This window comes from Vicugna pacos, chromosome 8, assembly GCF_048564905.1.
Source record: "Vicugna pacos chromosome 8, VicPac4, whole genome shotgun sequence".
NCBI lineage: Eukaryota > Metazoa > Chordata > Mammalia > Artiodactyla > Camelidae > Vicugna > Vicugna pacos.
In genome coordinates, this window is record NC_132994.1 from 73129268 (window position 1) to 73154964 (window position 25697).

The 25697-nt window shown below is 40.2% G+C and overlaps 1 protein-coding gene across 4 annotated transcripts in view; it reads right to left on the reverse strand.

Moving 5' to 3' along the window:
• Nucleotides 1–25697, reverse strand: part of PRKN (parkin RBR E3 ubiquitin protein ligase) — a 1151747-nt gene that overhangs the window by 373433 nt on the left and 752617 nt on the right. For all 4 annotated transcript variants that reach the window (XM_072966149.1, XM_072966148.1, XM_072966150.1 and 1 more), the window contains one exon: nucleotides 18030–18166. In XM_072966149.1, the coding sequence (XP_072822250.1) occupies nucleotides 18030–18166 (137 nt within the window). The remainder of the gene's footprint in view (nucleotides 1–18029; nucleotides 18167–25697) is intronic.

Genomic DNA, 25697 nt, shown 5'->3' on the forward strand with positions numbered 1-25697 from the left:
ACTTTATTAGCATCTGGAAAGCAATGGCAAATGTTTCTTTTATATTTAAAGTTCTTAGAAAAAAAAAAAGGCTCCATTGCTAAGCTCTGACAAATGTGCTTCCTGCCAGCACACTGGGTTCCTTCGCAAACACACAATTCACAATTACAAGCAATTTTGTAAAACGCATGCTATTCTCCCAGGACACCAGAATGCCTTGGAGTGGTTAAATACGTAACTGGGTAATTTTCTGCAATGCTTATTATTTACTCGAGTCTCATTCCAGTCTTACTGGTAAACAGAATATCCCTGTTAGTGGTTCTTATTCCTCCTAAAGTTTCCGCAATTGTCAGTGTTCCTCTAACTTTCCCATAAACACACCGTATGACTTGGGGGTAGATTGTGAAAAACAGAGATACCTGTGCCAGCCTCCTTATTTACATGGCAAGGGGGTCTCCTTTCCCCTGAACTGGGGTTTTCTGGATTTTAGGCACAATGGAAAATGAATAACAGGACTTTAAAACTTTCTCATGATTTAGATCGTGTCTTACTTGGTTGCAAATCTCAGTATCAGTTTTACAGCTATTTTTCTACCTTGATTCATTTTTACATTTTTTTGGATTGAAAGGAAGAATGGCAAAATTGCAGCCTAGAGGTTTGCTGTGGAAAAGAAGTTTGAATTCAGCTGTTGCTGATTTATACCCAGTGTGCTATACTTAGCATGTAAGTGCAGTTGAGTGTTCTTTGCAGGAAATTACTCTTTCCACTGACATGAAGGGAGCGGCAGAAGGTGTGCCGAGCCTGGAATAGTACCCAGTTCCTGAAACAGTACCTTCCAAAGGGGTGTAGTAGGTAAATAAATTCTGGTGATGGTGGTGGTACTTCATCCAATAAGAAATCTTACTCCCTCTGAACCAACATCTCTTACTACTTGCCTGCGTGTGTGTGAGCAACAACTCACCAAGACCACCAATTTCACTGAGTGAAAAAACAGAAAGTAAATAGCCTTCAGCTGAAATGAGCACATTTGAATTAAAATAAGAAATAATAAACCCAAAGGAAAAAATTGCTATGGGTTGTTTTCGAGGGTGAAGTACCCTAAAGTCTTTTACTTTTAGGTCCTATTAAAATCTTCCATTACACAGTATTTTAATAGTGACACACCCAAGTTTCCCCTCCATGTCAATTTCATAGGGCAGTTAAACTTTGGCCTTTGCCATTTTTAAATTATGCTATTTTTAATTTACAAAGTATGTAGTACTTTCCTTTTACTCTTCAAAAAATGTAGTGTAAAGAAAACAAAAGCATTGTCAACAGAGTTTCTGCTATGACTTAAAGACGACACGCCTTCCGTTTTGCCTGGTGTGGTCTCGGTAGGTGCTGACATAGGACCCTCAGCTAATATAATGGGGACCACCATGCATGCGGCTGCTGTCCACAGATTTCCTTCCGTGTAAACCCCCCTCCATGGTTCCAGGGAACACAGTTTGAGAACCGCTGATCTAAAGGCACCACACTGAGAGTGAGATGTCAGAATATCCTGTAAGTCTATCAGGAGGGACTTTCTTCATTTATTGAGTTGATTGTGTTTTTTACTCTGAGTCTGAAAAATTTCATCGAATCACGAAGTAACTCTTGGTTTAGGAACCAACTGCCAAGGATCCCGGCATTTTTGAGGTGAAAGAGGTCCTGGAGATGAATTTCATGGATAAAAAGTGGAGGGGAGACATTAGCTTTGGAGCCAGGTGGACCTGTGTTTGAATGTAGTTTCTGAGAGCCCTTCCTAAATGTGATGATTAATATCAAACCACACTGAATCGTTATGAAGCTTAAATAAGGTTACGTACACAAGAGGCCTGCCCCGGCCCCAGCTGCCGGCAAGTGATCTGTCCTGACATTAACGAGGTGCTGATCCAGCGTAGAGTCAGGACTAGCCTCACGACCTCTAGCTCATCGCTATTTCTGCAACAATAGCCTAATTTGAGAAACAGATTTAAGTTAACTAATGAATACATCTTACTGTTGGTCCAAAGAACAGATTTTAAGCCAATCGTTACCATCTGTCTTAGAAGAATCAGCATGGTAGAAAAAATAACACTCGGAAACAAAACTTGTGAATGTTAACCACTGTATCTCTGATGAACCTCTAAGGATAGAACACGGAATTTATTTATAAATTATAACAAGACGGAGAAGTAACCACTGTTAGAAGTCATTATTTTTTAGACTGATTTAAAATATTTTAAATTACATTTCTTTAAAAGCTACTGTACTGAGTGATAGTTAGGATGTTGTCTGGCTTGGGGGGGTGTGGGGGTGTAAGGAGGGGGGAGTTCTCTGATGTTGCGTCATTGGAGGTGGCACTCCCCACACTCAGGTGTGAGGAGGGTGGGCGCTCCATCCAGGAATATATTCCTAGAGCGTCTATGTTGTCTCTGTCTTTGGTGACGGCCTTCCTGAAAATTAAGTCTATATCTAAAACATGGTTCTTTTAAAAATTAATTACGTTGTGTCAAATCTTTACATGTATTATTATGTATTTTTTAAGTGACAAGTTTAGAAGAATGGATGGATGGTTTGTTTTTCTAGTTTGTTCAAACCTAGTCTATTTCATTTTTTTTAATGCAGAGTAAGACGTGAGTTATGTTTAAACATTATATAAAAAGTTCTTATTTGTATCACACTAGAGTTTATGTCTGATACTTGAAATGCCTGAACACTAATACGGACTCCTCAGGGAAGTTGTTTTACTCCTCTGAAGTTATAGGACTTAAAACAAGCTGATTTAAAAGGGCTAGTTTTTACCTGTTTTGGATGCATCTGGAAATGTATCTGAAATAGATTAAAACTGAAAATATCAGAGTGTGTCCCATACAGTAGAAAAATATTGTTTTGTGAAAGTTTTTTCAATTACTTATATGTGTATAATTTATATATTTACATTATTATGATGTAAAACGTATTTCTGTGGGTAGCAGTCAAAACGTCTGAAGTCCACAGGTCTAAATCCGCGCTCTCCAAAATTTTGGTTGGGAATCTCAACCAGTGAGAAAACAAAAATTGTATACGAATCCCAGTATTAATTTAATACAAATATTGCTTTTTTATGTACATTTAAACACACACATAAATTAAAGGATGATATAAAAATAAACAGGGACCGTAAGATTTTCTTCCTGCATCACACAGTACGTTACTTCTTTTAATGTATCTCTAAATTCCTTTAGAATAATGTGGTTTAAATTTAAGACTACGTATTTGTTTAATATTATATTTGATTATAGCCCAAAAGCACTTCACGGAAATTTACTCATTACTCATTGATGGCCTATTCACAATGCAAAATTTTTAAGGAAGTACTTAAAAGTTATACTAACAACTAGTGAGACCGCTCATTGGTGCTGTCACAAATCACGGTAGCCTCATTCAGACAACTGTTTATACTCCTGCATGTGTCCCCTTTATAAAAGATTAATTTGGAAAACCTGGCTATGTAGAACAAGTCTAATTTAATAATTTTAATGAGAACTTCTACCAGTAACTTTGAGAATATTTTTATAGAATTATATTCATGCAGTGTTTTATACTCCTTACAGTGTTAATTCTTGATTTGTGGGAATTAATTATTTCCATTAACTGTTAATGTGCTAATGTAGAAAATGTCAAACAGAAATTATATTGTCACTTTTTAGCCAGGAGACCTTAATTAAAGCCAAGTTGCAGCTTCAAGTTTCCGGCTAGAATTGTACGAATCTAGAAAGCAACCTGAAATCGGGGCCTGTCACTGGTGGTGACCGGGAAGCTGTCAGATACAGAATGCCTGTTGTGTATCAGGAGGAGGGCCAGTCACTTTTACATACAATCTTACCTAATTCTTTCTGAGCTAAGACTTACTTTCATTTTAAATGAGAAAGTCAGCTCAGCATCTGGTGGAGCAGCTCTGACACTGGATCAGCCCCGTCTGACTGCAGACTCAGGACATGGCCTGTGATCCCTGCGTCCCGGACGTGCAGCCACGCCTACCGACTGGGGAGCTGAGCCACCAACCCTACAAAGGGATACCTTTCTGACAGAGGCCGCCAGGGGTCGACCTAAATTCTTCTTCTCTGCACCTGGGTATTTATCTAGACTCCTTTTCCCGGGCTCCCTTGCACAGGGGCAAATGGCTATGTCGTAGCCAACGGATGAAGAGACACGCACCACGCCCAGGCTAGGGTTGATGAGAAAGACGCATGTCTTATGTTTCTTTCTCCTCTGCCAACTGGACCCTGGATGTGGGGTCAGTCTGACCATGAAGGTAGTGAGAAGTCCTAATGGGATGGCACTTGGAAGAAAAGCACCCACCTACCCAAAGCTCCAGGCAAGAACTGAGCTGCGTTTGGTGTCACCTGTAACATTCAGGTTCTGCTGCTCACAGCCATTTAGACCACAATAACCAGCAGAGCTTCCTTCAGAGGCCCGGTTTGTGACAAGCCATTTGGGGGGAAGCAGAGACGAGGAGGACAAAGCTGCAAACGCCATGCTAACCACCTCCCCCTCAGAGAAGAGTATTGTATTTGTAGTTTCACAGCAGATGAAAATGCTCAGAGGGTCCTTCCTGAAATGTTTGTTAGTGAGCCCAGGTTTTAAAATTAGATAACTGGCAAAAAGTTTCCTGTTTTGCAAACTAGGCTTACCAAAGCTGAAAGGTAAGGGAATGATAAATTAAGGGTTGGGGATGAACAGACACACATTACTACCTATAAAATGGGTAAACAACAAGGATCTACTGTAGAGCACAGGAAACTATATTCAATTTCTTGTAATGATATACAATGGAAAAGAATTTGAAAATAAGATATATAAATGCATGTATATGTACAACTGAATCAGCTGAAACTAACATTGTGAATCAACCACACATCAATAAAAATTTTTTAAAAAAAGTTCCTGTTTTCCTTGAGCATACTGGTACCAACACCTGGGAAACCAGCCAATTCTGGGTTGGGGTAGGGGTGGGGTGAGAGGAGGAAGAGCCAGACCTTCGGGAACACAAGGTTGTAGAGCAGAAATGTGTACAGCGTCCATGTTCCGTGGGCCTTCTCTGAATTTAGGGGTGCCAAGTATTTGGAAACTATTTTAGAATCTAGAAGGTGGCTCTTATGGATGGAATTGTGTCCCTGAACAATTCTTATGTTGAAGCCCTAACCCGCAGCACCTCAGGTGTGACTGCATTTGGAGATGGGGCCTTGAAGAGGTACCTAAGTTAAAATGAGAGCATTAGCATAGGCTCCAGTCTAATCTGCCTAGTGTCCTTATAGGAAGAGGAGGTGGGCACACACAGGGAGACACCCGGGCTGCATACACAGAGAGACACCAGGGTTGCACACACAGAGATCCCGGGGCTGCACACACAGGGAGATGACCACGGGAAGAGGAGGCATGAGAGGAGCCACCCCGAGCCAAGGAGAGGGTCCTCAGAGGAAACCAAACCTGCTGGCACCTTGATCTTGGAGTGCCAGCCTCATCTTATTTGTGAGAAAATAAATTCTTACTGAAGCCACCAAGTCTGTAGTATCTGGTTATAGCAGCCCAAAATCCGAATACAGTGGCCAATTACAAACGCATTCTTGTGTATGAACCACAAGAAAGAGCTGTTACTGGGAGGGAGACGGGGAGAGAAGGGAGTTTCCGAACAAAGTCAGACAGAATGACACCATTTCCTTGAACATTACTCCAATCCCCGCCCTGTTCAGTATTTCCACTGCCTTTCACACCGTGTTTCCCTCTGTAAATACCTAATTCCAAGATAGATGATTACTAGTAAAGATTTAAAAGCAGAAAATATAAGAAATATTAATTTTCTAAACTCCTAAGTGGAGTCAGTGATAGAACACATAAGATGACCTGGAAGATGCGCAGATCTTACTGGGAATACATAAGATAATAACTAGGCTCAGATATTATACATTTATTTCCATCTTGACATTTAAATATTAAACCACTCCTCTTGCTAAATTGGCATGCATTTAAAGCATTAAACTGTTTCACTGTCCTCCTTAGGAACCAAATGATATAAACTCTCATGAATATGTAAATCAACCCCTTGAAGCACATCATTAATTATTTCAAATATAGTTGGAGGTCACCAGCTCATAGCAATTTCTATGCATGAAGTCTCATTAATACAAGACATCACACAGTAAGGAAGAGTAAAGTTTTATCACAGTTATTGCGCACGCAAGCGTGTGTGTGTGTGTGTGTGTGTGTGTGCATTAAGTAGCCAAAGCAACACAGAACTAAACACAACACCGCCAGGCACTGAATACAGCCCGTGGGAGATGATGAGGAAGAGGGAAGTAATGAAGGGAAACAGTTTGCAACTAAAATAATTTTTTAAAAGCAACATCTCTCCAAATCAGGAAAGGTGGACTTAAAAATCCAAAACAATTTCTATCTCAAGTGAACTTAAAATTTCTTGACCTAGAGACCACAAATGGCCCTGATCTCTTAGAACAAAGTTCCGATTAGCTCCAGAAACGTGGAGCCCGCGCCGCCCGGCAAGAGCCCCGCAGCAGCTGTAAGCGGGCTTCCCGGTGGGCGGTTCTCAGCAACCCAGCTGCCCTGAGACAAGCCAGGGCCCAGCTGTGGTGCAACACCACGCAATGAAACGTGGAGCAGCTGACAGTGAATTACCCACAAATAAAGGGGAGGATTTCACATGGTTAGTGAGCGGTGCTTTTTAAAACATAATCTGAGCATAAGAGTTTGATTTTCACCACATTGTGATAAAATGGATCTCCTTGTCCAAGTCACTCTTTAGGGTCCCTACACAGTTTGCTTTTATCATGAACCCAAAATTTGCCTGATGAAAAAGTGAATAAAGAACTAGGTTCACACATGACAGCACCCGAGATAAGGAAGTTAAACATAAACAAAGCCATGACTCGTGTGATTAACAAAATTTATAACAAGAATAATAATGAAAATGCTGAACAGTGGAGGACTTTGCACACGTGCTCAGTTTTCTGACGAGGGGGGTGATCGACACTGAGATGCCTCTGGTGAGGAGAATCTGGCAAAACCTTTCAAGCATCAATTGGAAAGCTAAAAGTGGGCAAATATCTCTATTATTTAGGGATAATCAATGACGCCAGGAGAAAAGCAAGGTAATGAACATCACAAAAGCCAAGATGACAGTTGCCTCGGGGCAAGAAGGAGGCGGCTGTGGCTGAGGAGGGCACGAGGAGGGCTTCTGGGACGCTGGCGACACTGCTCTTCCTGATCTGGTGGTGGTTGGAGGTCCTATACTATACAAATCCACACGGCAACACAATGTGTTTAAACACTGCTGTGTATGCACGATCTGCCTCGTAGTAAATTTAGGAATACATCAAGCCATTTAAAATGGTAGACTTAAAGGTCGATTAATATTCTATTGACTCTGATTATAATACTTCCAGCCTCAGGAGAGCACCCTCCATACTGATAATACCAAGTGCACAGACGTGAAAATCACGCTGCCTGCCAATAAGACCCAGGAGAGGAACCCGGCTACGCACATTTTCATACGGGAAGAAGAAAGCCTAAAGACAGCTGCTCTGAACGACTCTTGCAGCGGCCTTAGCACTCACAAGCATCTTTCTAGAACTCTTTGGATAAGTGATAAATTTATACTTAAAGATGGTTTGCTTTTGCCCTTCTAAAACAAAGGTAGGGTGCTCTTCCTAAGGGCTTGGGGCAGAAGTAGGTGGAAAGAAATTATTTTTACCTTCTCTGCTAGTTATTCAAGGCATACCCACCTTTCTTCTGGTTTTTAAGATGTGACTTCATTTTTAACCACTTCGTAAAATGCAAGAGGAGAAGATAAAGGCAGTTTGGAAAGTAAAACCTCCAGCAAATAAGCATCAGGGGTGCAGTTTACTGGGACACAGGGACCCTCGGAAAGATGCAGGGGGCAGCGCTGCTGCTGGTACCACTGCCAACAGGCGCGGGAGTCCCTTCCTCTGCAAAACACCAAATACACACGCAGGCCCCTTGTCCCCCTGGAGCGGGACTGGACAAAGGCAGTATTTCCAGGGCCAAACAGACGCCTGCACGGACCGTGCCTGTTGGTCTCGCCAGAATGAGCTCCTGAGCACCGCCGGCCTGTCCTGCGGCTCCTCTCCTGGTTCCTGACCATGTGCGAGTCACGCCCGGTAATGAAGCTGCTTGACTGAGTGCTGCTCCCATCGCGGGCGGGGGAGGAAGGCTGAAAGGCCCTTCAGTAAATCTTCCGCTCACCACCCTCTCCACCAGAGTGAGAGGCTGTGAGGTGTCTGCAGTCCTGATTGTCTGTCCTGGGCACACAGCCAGACCCCTCCCCTCTCCCCGTCCCCGCCTCCCCACCCTATGTGGTTGGGTAGGGCCGTGTGGCTGAACTCTGGAATAAGGAACGTGGGAAGAAGGAATGGGTTCCATGTCCAGGCCTGGTCTCTAAATCCAGGATGCCCCTGCTCCCTCGTCCTCTGCAAGCTGGCCTGGGGAGAGGACCAAGCAGCAGGAGGCTGAGTCCGGGTCCTGCACCACAGCGAGCAGCAGAGGCCCGCAGCCCCCCGCCCCAGCTCCGGGCTGTGGCATGCGTGAAAGTAAACTCAGTTTTGTGCCTGCAGAGGGGCTCTTGTTAGAGAGCCTAGACAACTGCCCTGACTTCACACTGCTCAGACATCCACAGCAAAGGGGAAATACAGGCTTGCTAAACTACCTCAAAATAAAACAAGGAGTTTAGCGTTAACCTCAGGAAATTCGGAAGTCTGATTAACTTCCATTAAGTCTGAGCACTGGCTTTGGACTGCAAGCTTGCCAGCTGCTTGAGCCCTGTCATTTTCGTGGCCCCCACTGCAATTTTTCAAGGTCTAGGCGCTAGGAAGAGAAGAGGCTGTCCATTTCAGACAGATAGATGGACACACAGAGAAGGTGTGCACGGACAGGCTTCTAGGCACTTTGTTCATATTTTCAAGCTCATCATGTAAATTGCCAAATTGCTGTTCAGAAATATTTGAATTTATATTTTTACCTGTTTTGAATGTGTCTGTTACTTTATTTTTTATGATTTAAATTAGCAATTCTTTAGTAACTAATTATAACTGAACTTCTAACAGTGGACCGACTATTTGCACATCTCCTTTGGTGATCTATCTTTTAATACATTTCCCTACTTTTCCATGTGATTTTAGGAGTTGTACTGACTTGGATTATTTGTGTGTATTTGGGAAAGCAATTGTTCAAAAGCCAACACAATTGGATTTTGTGTTTGGCTCCCTATATAGCTGCCTAGAAACCAGTCTTCTTGGCTCTTGGGGCAACAAGAGTATCTCTGTTTCTCAGAAGGATCAGAACTGTCTGCCTCGTGCTCACCACTGCCAACTAAGACGCTGAGGACACCAGAGAACTGTAGGTGGTGAGTGGACATATTAGAGAAAAAGGAGATGCCATTCTGTGATTTATGAAAACAGAAATTACATGAAAAAATGACCTGAAAGAAAAAGAATTTTAAAAAATGAAGCATTGAAGGCAGAGACGAGGATGCCCTTGGATGGTACCAGATGGCATATTGCAGGGAAGATGGGAGCCACGCCCTTGGACCCCTCCCCCCCAAGGCTACAGGAAATCTGTGTCACCAGGACTCATGAGGGACTAGAGGTAAACATATCTTGCATAGTCTTTCTCATACAAATTCTAGAGCTGTGCTCTAAAATAAATCCACCTAAATTCCTGAAGCTCCAAGGTGTGGGGGTGATTCCCAGGGTTTGAAGCAGATTCACAAAGTGCTTTCACATTTCAGATTAATTCCTAGCATGGAGTGCTAATAACAGCAGGTACAGCAAATATTTGGAAGTAATTTTGAAGTTTTTCCCAAAGCCCTTAGCTTCATGCAAGAGTTTGTCAAAATGGGAGTAGACCATTTTGACTGTGTTTACCCATATTATTTTTAACTCCATCAACATTTATTGAAACACCCGTGCTGGTTAGCAAGTCAGATCACTCGCGGACAAATCAGATAAGGGCAGAGGGAGTACTTTCACGCCTCTTAACGCTACAGTCTCCCAGGGAAGACACCTTGTTGGTAGAATGCTCGTCCTTGAGGCAGTGCTCAAACTTTTAAACCTGGGGCTTTTAACAAACACTGAGGGCCACCCTCAGAGGTCCTCAGTTAATTGGCCTCAGGCATGGCCTTGGACATTGAGACCTTTAGAAACTGCCCTGTTACTGAAATGCCCGTGGAGGGTTGAGAACCACAGCCTGGAGCGAAGCAGGGTGGAGGGTGGAGGGAACGCCGAGCCTTGGCGTAACCACAGCTGGTTGCCATCTCAGCTCGGTCCTTCCTGGCTCTGTCATGCTGATACGCAATCCCACTGAGCCTTTACTTCTTGCTCTGAAAAAATATGAATAATTCCTACTTTTCAAGTTTACTGCTGGTTTAAATATGGAAAAGAGCGCCAAGAACTCAGAGATAAACTTCCCGCGACCTTCTTTTCCACGGAACTTTTAGAGGCACAGTCCTTCGTTCTTTACAGCCTTATCTGCTCCACAGTGATTGGCAGCACACGTTCCAGAGCCACGACCTGCTGGCTTTGAACACCAGCTCTGTGACTTACCAGCAGTGACACCATGTGCGGCTTAATTAACTTCTGTGAGCCTCAAAGGCTTCATCTGTAAAGTGGGGAGAATGACAACACCCATTCCAACAGGGCTTGTGGGGGTTAAATGTACGTACGTACGTCAGCATCGGAGAGGCACCTGACGCAGGCTGAGCACCCGGTAACAGCGCTAGTCACTGCGCGCTCCCCACCGCCAGGGAGCGAAGACCCAGCGCCCCACTCTGACCAAGCAGAAGGAAATTTCTGCTCAAATGAGGCGCTCACACAAAGGAAGCAGGGTTCCTACTGGAAAGGGGTTTTAAACTGCTTTTAATTGTTCATCATAATAATTATGCTAATAGCAAAGGTTGGTTCATTGTTGACACTCACACCTTGAAGAACGCGCATGTCTAAAATTGAGTTTTGAAGGTGTTTAGCTTAAGGAAGTGGAAAGAGTTTTGAAAGACTAGGTTTGGAAAAAGAACATCTTATTACATATGTTTTGAGGGTAAGAGGTATTTATATAGAAATGGTGAATTTATATCAGCAAGACATTTAATACATGGTTCACAGAGCAACAGAAATAAATGCTTTATCTAGCTCTTTTTTGGCTTCTGTGGGGCTGGTGTGATTTGAAAAATAGTTTGCTAATTCTACTTATAGCCTCTATTTTTTGAAATGTAGTTAATAGTTCCAGAAAACTGATCTTGGGTTTTCTTCCCCATAATGTCACCACTTAAACACTTGTGAACAGTTTGCTTCCCAGGCTCTGGAGATACTAAATAATGAGTTTTGGGCAAAGGGCTGTTTTGTGTGGGTCTGGGGAAGGGTAATGGTTAAACAGCTGCATTTACCACAAGGTGAGGACAAATAATCCCGAACAGTGCCGGGCCCGGGCGGATACCTACTTTCCACGGGACCCATGCCGCTCGCAGAACAATTCTTTCCAGTTTGTGGGCATCAAAATGTCTCTGGCCTATGCCACAGCAGGAATGCTAACACCAAGCAAATTCAGTTACTTATTTACCAGTGAATCTCCCATTTACAGCTTCATGCAAACTCCTGTGGTCAGAAAGGTGAAGGAGGGGATTCAAGCTGTGGGTTCCAGGGCGAGAAGAGCCATGGCTCGTGGTTAGATACGAACGCTGTCGTTGAAAGCAAGTGATGGCTTTAGAAATAAATGCCCCTTTCTTACATAAACTAATCTTGCTTTAATTTTCTTGGAAGAATTGTAATCCAAAAAAAGCTAGTCGACACCACGGGAGCCTAAAGCCATTTGACTAGGGATTTTAAACTGATAGACGGTGGAAAGGTAAATTGACATCTCTTCAGAGAAACCAACAAGATCTGCTCCTAAGCTTCCAAAAACCAAAGACAACGCTGAGACTGACTCTCATGGTCCAATCATTTTACGCAGAACTGTTGAGGTCGGCCAAGAGCAGTCAAGAAAACATTGCTGAGCACCGTGACACACGTGGGCAGCAACACACTAACGTCAATGCATGGACGTGCAGAGACGTAGAGCCTGCTGGGAAGTCTGGCTCCCACAAAGCTGCCCTTTCAATACACTCTTAGCTTCTTTATGGAATGAACCATCATTTTTACTTTTCATACATGTGAAATTTTATTTATAAGATTCGTAGATATTAATTAACATAACCTTTTAATTACCCCCACCGTGGGAGAAGACGATGCCATGGAAATGGTCCGCTGCTTCTATTTATAGTTAGAAAAGCTTTGCTTTTCTATTTGTTTTATTTCTACTTTACTGTATGTGTCTTGTCTTATACGCCGTAAATCAAAGCAAAGTCAAATAAACCAGGGGGAAAAGATGGCCAGATAGATGGAGGTGGATACTGCTTGATAAGTGGTTGGTTTATGCATGGAGTTGTAGGAAACACCAGCCTACAGTTAATGAACATTTACATGCATGTTCTGCCATCAATACATACATATGTGCACACATGCATTCTACACACTGTCTGTGGGAAGACATGCTTGTGTAACAACCAAACTATCAAAACCCAGTATTCATTGTACACTCACTGTCTTCAGCATTTACCCTAAAGGCACTTTATATGACATTATTTTAATTCATCCGCATAACAACATATGAGATAAATGCTATTGTATTATCCCCAGGTTACCTTAAAGTGAAACCGAGGCAAGCCAAAGTTAAATAGCTTGCCCTATATTACAAAGGCAGTGAGTCTCAGAGCCAGGATTTGAACTTGGCTTCTCTGATGCTCTGTGTATACCCAAGGATATGTGCAAATGATTCATTGGTTTATGGGGGCTAACATTAAGGCTTATATGTGTATTATTTAGAGTATTAAAAATGTAAGCTTCACTAAGACTTAATGTACAGGCAGATAATGGTGCTTCCCATACCCTGGTCTGCATATCAAATAATCACATGTCCTGAATTGTACAGGAAGCATCCTGAGGGGACAGGGGAAGTCCTACAACACAGACTCCTACAGAGTGGGCCCTTTCTTGTCAGCTCCCTTTTACAGAATATTATCTGTGCTTGGCTCAAAGAATTCGGGATACATTTTCTCATAGTGCCTTAACCAACTCTGTTAAAATAAATAAGTGACTTAAAAAGATTCAAGCTTCTTGCAAAGAAAGAATTAATTAATTTGAAAAGACACATGCACTTTCATGTTCATAGCAGCACTATGTACAAGAGCCAAGACATGGAAACAATCTAAATGTCCATTGACAGATGACTGGATAAAGAAGCTGTGGTATGTTTATGTGATGGAATACTACTCAGCAATAGAGAAGAATGAAATAATGCCATTTACAGCAACATGGATGGACCTAGAGATTATCACACTAAGTGAAGTAAGTCAGAGAAAGACAAATATTATATGATGTCATGTATATGTGGAATTACCAAAAAAAAGATACAAATTTTACAAACCAGAACTAGACTCACGAACATAGAAAACAAACTGGTTACCAGTGGGGAAAGGTGAGGGGATGAATAGGAGTTTGGGATTAATATATACACATTACTATATATTAAATAAATAAACAATAAGAACCTACCGTATAGCACAGGGAACTATATTCAGTTTCTTATAATGAGCTGTAATGGAAAAGAATCTGAAAAAATATATGTATGTATATATATATAACTGAATCACTTTGCTGAAAGCATGAAACAAACATTGTAAACAGACTATAGTTCAGTAAAAAATAAGAATTAAAAAAAAAAAAAGATAGTACTAACCAAGTGAGCGCAGGCTGAAAGAGAAAATGACAGCATTTGACAACGTGAAGCACCGTTTTCCTTGACAGCACACCTCACCTTGTGTGTGTGACAGGCCCTGGGAAACACACAGAGGAAGGTGGGAAGCCACTACACTTAGCACGACGTTTAAAAACTAAGCAAGTAATACATGGAAAGAACATCTCTGTTGAGCAAGCATTCAAGACAGTCCGGTTGGTTTTTTACAAAAAAATCCCAAAAAACTATACTAATACTTGAAAACCTCTTTTCACATAATACGTGAAACATTTATAATTTGAGTCACCGTTAAAGAAGGCTGAAATAATACATGATAAACCCTGTTGTGACAAGCTGAACTGTATTTTGTGATGAGTAAGTACTTTTGGAGATACATGTTAAAACATCATTAAACATATGAAGCAGCAAGTATTGGCATGAATTATGCAGGGTAGAAGGTTTACTATCGAACTGAGTGGCAGTCTGGTTGCTGCTAACCTGTCTCAGCTCGTGGTTATTTGCTACATTCTCTTTTAATAACAAAATACACAAATATGTAGCTTTCTGCCTCTTGTTGAACATTAAAGGAAAAAGGTGTCAGGGAAGATACCTTCTCAACTGTAAGCGGCATCTTTAAAAATAATGTTTCAGTCATACAAATACATACAAAACGTTATGCTGTACACCAGAAACTGACACATTGTCAACTGACTATACTTCAATAAAAATAGTAAATAACTAAGTAAGTAAGTAAATAAATAAACAATAAAAGTACGATTTTATGGAGTATTATGTTTAAATAACCAGTAATGAAATAGGTAGATTCACAAAAATTATTTCACAGGATTCCAAAGAAAACATACAAAGTAGCATATTTAAAATTCATTCATTCCTTGCCTCGTTTGCTGTCAAAACAAAGAAGCCGAGCTCAGGAGCACATAAAGTTATAAGAATGTCATTAACACAGTTAATGTAAAAAAATTAAATGGTATTTAAAAGACAACTGAACTACAGTAGAAGCCATATGATGCATTTCAATGAGATAGAGCTTGACCACACAAAGCTTTTGTTTCACACAGAGGTTGTTAGGTATCTTGTGGCAAAGAACTAGCAAATTAAAGCTACTTTACACACATGCTTCATAAAAATAGAAGTGATCTAACTTTACTAACCTTTCCTGTGACTGTAAGGGATTATGAAATGTATGCTGTATAGAAAATAGCTTTGAAGATAAATATATACAATATATTCGCTTAACATGTCCCCTGAGGAAAAAGTGATGTAAAAGGATCTTAAGCTTATGAAAAGATACTCAACCTTGTTCAAAATAAGAAAAAAATATGTGGAAATACCATTTTTCAAATACAAGATTGGAAAATAATCCAAAACCATTGCAATTACTCTACTGGTGACACACTGGAGAACCTGAGGCTTTTACACATCGCTGGTGAGAATGAAAGACGGCACAATGGTTCGGAGGGGATTTGGAAGCAGTAAAATAAATACATATTTTCCCTTTGATAGAGTAACCTCGCTTGTAGGAATCCTCAATGATACTCTGACAAAACCATGAAAATATATGTGTACATGAGTCTATTAGTTGTACTAATATTTGTAATAAAAAATGGAAACCAAGTGTTCACCAACAAGGGAAAAGTAAGGCATATCCACACAATGGAATTCAATAATGCTTATTTTTTAATGGAAAGAATATCCGTATATTACTAGGGAGTAATCTCCAGAATATAATTATAATGCAGAGTAAAAAAAGAAGCAAGGTGGAGAAAAATATGCATAATATTCTACTTTTTACTTAAGAAGGGGATGATGCAAATCTCTATCAATACCTACATTGTCTATAATTCCTTTACATGTTTTTAAAATGGGAGACTTTCCAAATAAAGGTTTACCTAAAGGGGAGAAAAGGAATATTGAAGAGCATGGGAACAGAAGCTGTCTTCTCTGAATGTAACTTGTTTCATAGCTTTGATTTGGGAATCATGTTAATACTTCATATAATTATAAAAACAAAATACATTTAAAAAGCAATAAAAATATAAAATTATGTGTAAAATTGGCGACATAACAGTACAGTAACAATACGTGACTCTATCTCCCTAGAGTGATCTACCCAAATGACAAAATAAACTGCAAAACTCTTAAGTATGTTTCCAGTAATCATACTTCGGTGATGGTGCTGGTACACTAATACAAACACTATAGTGTGTGTATTGTGAAATAAGACGAATGAGTAAGTATGTTAATATCACTCAGGAATAAGATTTTTGCCAAGAGAAAAAGCAATGACAGTTGTAAGATTAGGGATTGTAAGTAAAAATTCTATAACCCTGAATATGAAGTGGAAATGTCAGTATAAACATTGTAGTTTTCACATTAAAAAAAAAATGCACGTCTCCTAGCTCTTTCAGCTAGCCTAGAAACAGTGACCAGCCTAGCAACAACGAGACCACCAAGCACTAGGATTGTGACTTCTAAATACCGTGTCCTATTATTAAAGGAACCAGAGCTCCCACTTTACTCCATATACAGAAATTAACTCAAAGTCAATCAGTGACCGAAATATAAAAGCTAAACGATTAGAAAAAAACATAGGGGTAAATCTTCATGACCTAGGATTTGGCAATGGATTCTTAAATTTGACATCAAAAGCACGAGCAACAAAAATAATAGATAAATTGGATTTCATCAAAATGAAAACCTTTTGTGTATCAAATGACATTGTCAAGAAAGTGAAAAGACAACTTACAGAATGGGAGAAATGTTTGCAAGTCATATAAAGGGAAGGGTCGAGCATCCAGAATAAATAAAGAACTCTTAAAACTCAACAACAGGAAGACAAACAACCCAACTGAAAAATAGGCAAAGGACTCAGACATCTTTCCCAGGAAGCTATGCAAACGAGAAACAAATAAATAAGAAGATATTCAACATCACTGGTCACCAAGGAATGCAAATCAAAACCACAATGAGATACCACTTCATACTTAATTAAGACGGCTACCCAAACAAATAGAAAAATAACACATGTTGGCGAGTATGAGGAGAAATAAAAATGCTTGTAAGTTGCTGTAGGCATACAGAATGACAAGGCAGCTATGAAAGATACATTGGTGGCTCATCAAAAGGTAGAATGACTGTATGACCTAACAATCGCACTCCCAGGTATATATCCAAGGGAAACAAAAACATACATCCACTCTGAAACAAGTACACAAATGTTTATAGCGGCGTCACTCATAATAGCCAAAAGATGGAAACAATCAGATGCCCATCAACGAATGAACGAATGAACGGATAAATAAATTACAGTCTAGCCACATAATGTAATATTATTCAGCCACAAAAAGTAACAAAGTACTGATCATACCACAACTGGGATGAACGTCAAAAACATGCTAACCAAGCAAAGGCTGACACAAACGGTCACATATTTTATGTTTCCTTTTATAACCAGATTAGTGGTTGCCAGGCAATGGGAGCAAGGGAGAATGGGAAACAATTACTTAATGGGCATAGAATATTATTCTGGAGTGATGAAAAAGTTTTGAAACTAGAAAGCAGGTGGGTAGTCATTGCATAGCAATGTGAATACACAAAATGCCACTGAACTGCACACCTTATGATGGTTACTTGCATGTTATGCGAATTTCACTTCAATAAAAAAATACATCTAATAATCGTATAGTGCAAGTAAAGGATGTTTTGTAATGTTGAGAGATATAAAACCTTAAACATTAGATATTTCAGCTTTATATCATTCTTCTTTAACTTATTTTTAAATATATGTTCTTTCATATATATTGTGCATGTGTTCAAAATTTTTAGCAAGATGGGTGTACAACAAAAAAAATTTAGATAGTGCTGCTCTAGATCCAGGGTAATAAATTTATTATTTTCGGGGTGAATCGATAGACGTACTTTGTGTACTTTGGCTGAATAATATTTTAAAATTTATTTTCAATGTCTTTATGCAAATTATGTATCTTCTAGTTCAACACAGTTCTTTCAAACCCTAGTGTTTATACTGTTCGAGATCCAGGCATTAATTTTCTTGCCTAGTAGTGATCAAATGGATATCAGAACTGCCAACACCTCCATGGGGACTGGGCGTATCTGAGATAGCTTTATATCAGCCGTTTTTCTCTTTTGTTCTCAATCAGCATTAGAAATGGAGGAAAAAGTGCGAGACTTACCCACACAAGGCAGAGAGTAGCCAAGCTGAGGGTCATGGACAAACTGCCGATCATTGAGTCTTGTCACGCAGTACAGGTGGAAGCAGTCTAAGCAAATCACGTGGCGGTAGTTGCACTGGAAAACCAGGACGGGGCTCCTGCGCAGGGAAAAAGAGACAGTTACCCTGGGGCTCCTAAGGCCGGAAAGGCAGCTCTGTAATCCTCCAGGGCCGCTAGGGCATCCTCTGTGTAAAGACCTGCGCTGCTAAGCACTGAGCTGATACATATCAATGCTACGTCCTAAAAATTGGAAATACCTTGTGAACTATAAAGAACATGGATTTTCTTAATTTTATATTTTTATGTGACCATATTCACCAATCAGCCAGTTAAACCCAAGGTCACATGTAAGCTGTTTCTAGAAGCCCTCCTTGACTTATAATTCCCAGTTAACCCCCTGATCATCCATCCACTTCGGTGCTTTTCTATTGATCCATGATTACATTGTAGTATTGGCAGGTTTCTCTTCTCTTGTAGACTCTGATCCCCTTGAAAGTAGACACTGTCTACTTTACATTGATATTCTCATGGTACCAGGCATTGTACAGTTTTACATAAATGTTCCTTGAATTTAGTTACAATAATATATAGAATCTGAACTTCCCCAAAGTCAAAAGAAAAATTCTCACTGCATTGAAGTATGTTAAACAGTCGTTCATATTTCACTGGCAAAGAGAAGAGCAGAAAGAAAAGGTTACCTGCCAAGACGCTTCTACTGCAGGATTCTAACTCTTGCGCTGCCCCCATCACACCCAAATGTTCAATGTCTTAAAGTAAGTTTAGGAGAGTACTAATAAATCAATATACACAAGTTCCCCCAATTTTAGACTTCCTTAAAACACTTTCTAGAAAAAATATTGCCTGAATAACCATGTATTTTTGCTAGTAAATGAACCATATGAGTTTATGACAAAAAGGAGACAAAATAAATATATTAATTTGAGATCAGCCCCAAGGCAATTTTAATAGTAAGAAAGTCATTGGAATTTATCTAGATAAGTCTATTTTCTATGTACTGATAACAGAATACAAAATAGTTTTCATTTCATACCCAATTCTTAACAGATATAAGAGCTCTTCAAAAGCTTTTTCCCTAGAAAAACTGATATTAAGCATTGACATTAGTAGAAGACAATTTCTTAACAATGAAAAGATTTTCAAAATTCTGTTTTCCCACTTATTTCCAAGCAATATATAATACAAAACAAAATGGAAAGAAAAAACAAAAAACAAAAACCCTTGGTATTTTAATGTGTTGGATCCACAGGCAGGTGGTCGACTTAATCTGAGTTAAGAGTGTCCCTCAGGTTTTTATGTGCCTCCATTTCCCATCTCTGAACCTACTGATGCCCTTTCGGGGCCATTTCCATTCCCAGGGCCTTTTTCAATTAGGTGTTGACTGTGTTCTGAACTTTCAGCCTCTTCCCTTCTAACAGCTTCCCCCTTGAAGATGATAAAATAAAATGCTTTCCTACATCTAACAGAAGAGTCGGGCACGCACACACACTGTATTCACTCTGCGTGACCCTACGGAGCTGCTGTTTTACCTTCTCTCAGAGCTAAATTCTGTGAAAAATGTTCTTCACTCTGATTTTAGCAACATGGTTGACTTAGCCTTTAAAGATCCTTAATCCGCTATCAACACATAGAAACACTGCAGAAAATATGAGAACATTTATGAAAATGGTCCTATATATAAGCAGGTTAAAAGAAAGCTTAGCAATTACCCTGTAGGAGAAGGAAAAAAACCATATAAAAGCCAAAGCAGTCAGTAGGGACTGTGGATACTGCCCCAGTGTCCCAGAGAGACGGTGAGGCACGTGGTACGTCGCCACTGGTCCAGCAAATGTGTTCGTTTTTATCCCTATTAATAGAAGGGAAAGTAAAAAGAGTTGTCTTCCATGTTTGGACAACAGTACACATTTATAGTTTTGCCCTTATAATTAAAATATAGCCCCAAAGAACCTACACCACCTAGCCCATCCACAGAGCGTCAGGTGCTCGGCTTTACTGATTATATCCTGCTGTTTGGAACAGATCAGCAAGAAATGGTGAGAACTGGAGGCCCCGGTGTGAGACAAACTATGCAGTTTCAGGGGCCATCCGCATCAGGGAAGGCTTTAGAGGTCCAGTGTTTGGGTCATGGAGGAACACGCTTAACAAAATAAAGGACATTAGTCATCTTGCCCTCCCCTCAGTAAGAATGACATAATCACAGGCTCTCTGGGACCAGAGGCTCTGGTTCCCAGAGTGAAGCACGCTCTCCGGGGCCACAGGAAGAGTCTTACTGAAAATTAAGCTACAGTGGCACCAGTTCACTTCAGCCTCCTTAAACTGGACTAGAGGCAGGAAGGAAAACTGACCATATTAACAAGGGTAATCGGTCCTAACCATCAGGAAGAGCAAGAACTGCTGTTACACACGGGGTCCGGGAAGAAGTCACAGGGCATCGAGGCGGTTCCCTGGACACCTCCTGATCTGCCCCAGTGCAAATGGAGTTTGCTATTTAAAGTTATGGCTTACGAAGTACCTCGTGATCAGGACTTGAGATCTTTTAGTATATATATTTATTACATTTATATATCAATGCATGTATATGTATGTGCATATATGTGTGCTTATGTATATATGCACATGTATATATGTATGTGAACACATGTTTATAAGTATATGTAGAGAGGGCAATAGAATAGATACATGTACATGTTGATAGATACATAGATAATGATAAAGATGGAGACAGAGACAGTACATGCCTGTATTTCATGTAGAATTGTTAGTTGATTTCTTGACATGGTTATGAGGTAAGATTGCTCACCTTTTAAGACTATTCTTAGTATTTATGAAAAAGTGAAGTGAGTGATAAACATGACACTCATAGAAAGCTTATGAGATTAAGCATCTGAGAAAATAAAATGAGTAAAAATCATTTCATGGCCAGAGGGACAACATAATTAATTTCCCAAGTCCTAGATAAAAGAAGAAAGGGGGAAATCCTAGTACTGATGAACACTTACTTTGAGTTGGGGACGTTGCTAGAAACTTCACATTTTTTTTTTCCATTCCACCTTCTTGAAATAACACCCCCGCCCACTCTACTAATCATCATGTTCCTCCCTCCGCCTCCACCCACTCTGTCGGCGTGGTCCTCACCCATCCTGGCATACTTCTAGTTCCTTGGCCCTTAGACTCATGCTCCTTGTCAAGCATTCCTGCAGAACAGTATATTCAAATATATTTATATTCAACTGAAAACTCCAAATTTTAAGGTCCAATTCAAGACTGAGACCTCTGCAGAACTTTCTCTGGAGCCCCATCCTTTACTGGTTCTTCCCTTTCTCTTCACCTTTTATCCTTCAGGTCTACCCTCAATGTGCTTCAGATATTACCTTCACTTCTATTCCAAGTGAATATTAAATGAAAAGTCATGAAATGATAGAGGTCATTCTTGTTTATCCCTTTCATGAGCCCGACCTCCTCACGATATACAGGGTTAAGCACACAATGGTTACATTATCAACAGTTACTGATTGTACCAGTGGATACATGAATGGGATGTTTTTACTTTATAATTTCTCTGCTCCCATTCCCACATTTTCACTCAATTACTTATTAAGCATCTACTTGGCTAAAGTAATCATGTATTTAATACATGTAGAATGTAGCACTGGGTGAATGAGTAAAAACTATATAGTCATAACTGGTTCAAGCACTAGGAAACACTCATGTACACACAATCCGAGGGCAGAGCTAGTGCACACAACGTGCACGTGGAACAAGCATTACAAGGAGATACATGAAGTCACCAAACTCCAGTGCCGTAAGAGTTAGGAGAGGAGGGAAGTATGAGTCAGGATGGCTCCCCTGGGCAACCTGAGCTGAATTTAAGGGAATGGGAGAATTGATGTTGGGCCACTGGAGAGAAACATGGTTTCTGGCCAAGGGAGAAAACTCAGACATGGAAAAGAATGCTTGGAACAGGAAAGAAACTAGTTAGACTGACTGAGAGGACGCATCAGGAAAACAGTGTGAGGAGAGATGAAAAGGGTTGGACACAGAGCAGCTTCTGATCGAGGAGAGTGGTGGGGGGATTCTTGGAGACAAACATAGCATATAACCTCAGATCATGGGAATCTGCTGAAGACATGTGAGCACGGGAAGGGAGTGATGCTTTGGTAACTTTAATTCCAAGGAAAGTCTGAAGGGAAAAAATTTAGAAGCTGTGAAAAGTCTTTGGAGGTCATTTTAATAATTTAGGAGTTACTAAGGAATTGAACTATGCTATGCTGGTGGTTCCAGGAGTGGGGATGTGAAGATGAATAAGAATGATGCTTCTAAACCAGCAATTCTCCAGTGAAGACATACAAATGGCCAAGAGGTACATGAAAAAAAATGCTCAATATTGCTAATTATCAAAGAAATGCAAATCAAAACTACAATGAGGTATCACCTCACACCAGTCAGAATGGCCATGATTAAGAAGGCCACAAACAATAAATGCTGGGGAGGCTGTGGAGAAAAGGGAGCCCTCCTACACTGCTGGTGGGAATGCAGTTTGACACAGCCACTGTAGAAAACAGTATGGAGATTCCTCAAAAGACTGAAAATAGACTTACCATGTAATCTGGCAATCCCACTCCTGGGCATATATCTGCAGGGAATTCTAATTCAAAAAGATATATGCATCTCCATGTTCATAGCAGCACTATTTACAATAGCTAAGACATGGAAACAACCTAAATGTCCATCAACAGGTGACTGGATAAAGAAGCTGTGGTATATTTATACAATGGAATACTACTTAGCCATAAAAATAATAAAATAATGCCATTTGCAGTAACATGGATGGCCCTGGAGATTGTCATTCTAAATGAAGTAAGACAGAAGGAGGAGTAATACCATATGATAGCAACAAATGTGGGGGAAAAAAAGACACATGAACTTATTTACAAAATAGAAACAGACTCACAGACATAGAAAACAAACTTATGGTTACCAGGATGGGAAGGGGGTGGGAAGGGATAAATTGGGAGTTTGAGATTTGCAGATACTAACTACTATATATATAGTAGATAAACAACAAGTTTATACTGTATAGCACAGGGAACTATACTCAATATTTTGTAGTAACTTATAGTCAAAAAGAAAATGAATACAAATGTATGTATGTTCATGTATGACTGAAGCATTAGGCTGTGCACCAGAAATTGATGCGACATTGTAAACTGATTATACTTCAATTATTATATATATATATATATATATATATATATATATATATATATGAGTGACATTTCTGAGGAGGACCTATCAGAACCTGTTTTCTCCTGGGTCCTTTTCCCTTCTGACATTCCTCTGTGCCCTTTGCTCCGATTATACATAAACGTTAATTGATCAATCTAGAAAACCCCAATGAGCCATGTTATAGAGCAGTTAATCAAAGGTTAAATAAAGTTCTCAATCATATGTAAAAGGAATTCTAAATGCTGTACTTGACATTACTGAAAAGTTATTTGTAAGCAGTGATGTGCCTGCTTTTATTAAAGGAGTGACCCAAAGACCCTTTATTCACAGAGTAGTAGGCATAATTGATGGAGTCTTAGCAAAAAATATGGCAAGTCATTCATACACATTACATAGAGTAGAATGCTGTTCCACAGCCGTGCAAACATTCTCACTTTTGTATAATTAGTTCTCTAGAATTTACAAAATAGTATCAATTTTTCATACTTACCTGATAAAACATGCAGTTTAAGCTTCTCTTTATCTCTTTTGTTCTGTCTCTGTCTCTCTCTCTCTCACACACACTCATTTACTCTCCTTTCCAGAACCTTTCTCTCCCAAAACCTATTTCTGTCTGTCTGCTTCCTACACATACATCTTCATTTATACCCATTAAGAGAGGGGCTGTGGTTCCACCTTTCAACTTCAACTGAATGTAACATTTACTGAATGCCATGTGCCCCAAATTTCAGGATATGTAAAGCTAAGGAAGTAAGTCTAAATTCTAAAGAAAATAGAGACCAAATAGAGTGAGTGGGAGAAGGGACACAGAAATGTAATACAAGGCAGAACACATCAACTGTTAGAGACACAGACACTATTAGTAGGCTCTGTGGTAAGCAGCCTCCAGGAAGTTCTCCAAAGATCCCCACCCCCTGGTATTCCTACTTCTGTGTAATTTCCTTTCATGTTATGTGATGTGACCTCCTTAATCCATCAGAAAACGTAGAAATACCAAAGAGTGAAATTCCAGGACTAGATCGGGAGGTACTTCAGCCTCCGCCTGTGCTCTCTCCTGGTCACTTGCTGGCAGAAAGGGAACTGCCACGTTGTCAGGACACTCAAGCAGCCTCTGGAGAAATTCACTTGGCAAGAAACTGAGGCCTCTTGCCAACAGCCAGCACGGACCTGGCTGCCACCTAAGTTAATCACCTGAGTCAGAGCCTCCAGCCCAAGACAAGCCCGTAGGTGACGACAGACCCAGCTGGCACCTTGACTAGAACTTCATGAGATACCCCGAGCAAGAACCATCCAGCAAAGCTGCTCCCAGACCCCCGGCCCACTGGAACCGGGCAAGGTAACACTTCCTGTGGTTTTAAGTCAGTAAGTTTGGGGATTTTTTTTTTAATGCAGCAATAAATAACTAACACAGGCTCAGAGAAGGAGGAGATCATATTAAGTTAGCACATTAGAAAAGAATTCATGAAAGTACTGGCATCTGCAGCAGGAAAGCGATTCCAGCGCAGGAGACAGAGAAAGCATTCCAGGTCAAGGGGCGACATGAGGTTGAAAAGCACAGAGCATGGAAGGCAGATGCAGAGTTATACAGTGTAGCTGGTTTCCTCATTCACCCTGGTGAAAAGCAAAATGAAACAGAAATATATATTTAGGGATAATAGAATCTGAAATAAAATGAACGGCAATGAAAATTAGAATAAAAAAGTTAAATACAAAACCATTGAGGGGATAAAAAAATGTAATTTCTTCCCTGGAGGGGCAAGTTAGCTCTTAAATTTAGCTGTCACTTGACCCTTGAAAATTCACACGTTTCTACAGTAGTTTGTGCGGCAGTAACACAGATGTTATGCCCCAGTTAGCAATCTCTCAAAGCTCTCTTCCAAGTCTCTACATGAACAACTATCATTCCTGGGAGTTTACTAAAGCATTTGATTAGATAAAAGTAATCAGAGAGAAAAAGCTACATCATTAAATAACTTGAATTTATCTTCGTAACAACTGTCACTTTAAATCCCTTTTAGTTAGAGATAGCTTATAAACAATAAATAAATGACTGAAATTTCAGAAACCAAATGCATTTTCATTTAATCTATATTTTGCACATTACCTACTAATTGCCCCAAACCACCACCAACAAAGAAATCTCCAACATGGCGCCCACCTGCAGACATGCTGGAGATAACATTCAGCCCACACATGTCACACGAGTTCATTATCTGAGTTAGCCAAGTGAGCAATCCCAGTCACTGCAGAGGCCCCGCGCCAAGGTACTAATTGATAGACTCAGCTTTTAGAAATTAAAATAAGCCTCAACAGTTGAATGACCTTCAAAATTCCTTCCAGTAGACGAGTTAAAATCTTGAAGTAAGTGCGTTTGCCCATTAGTCT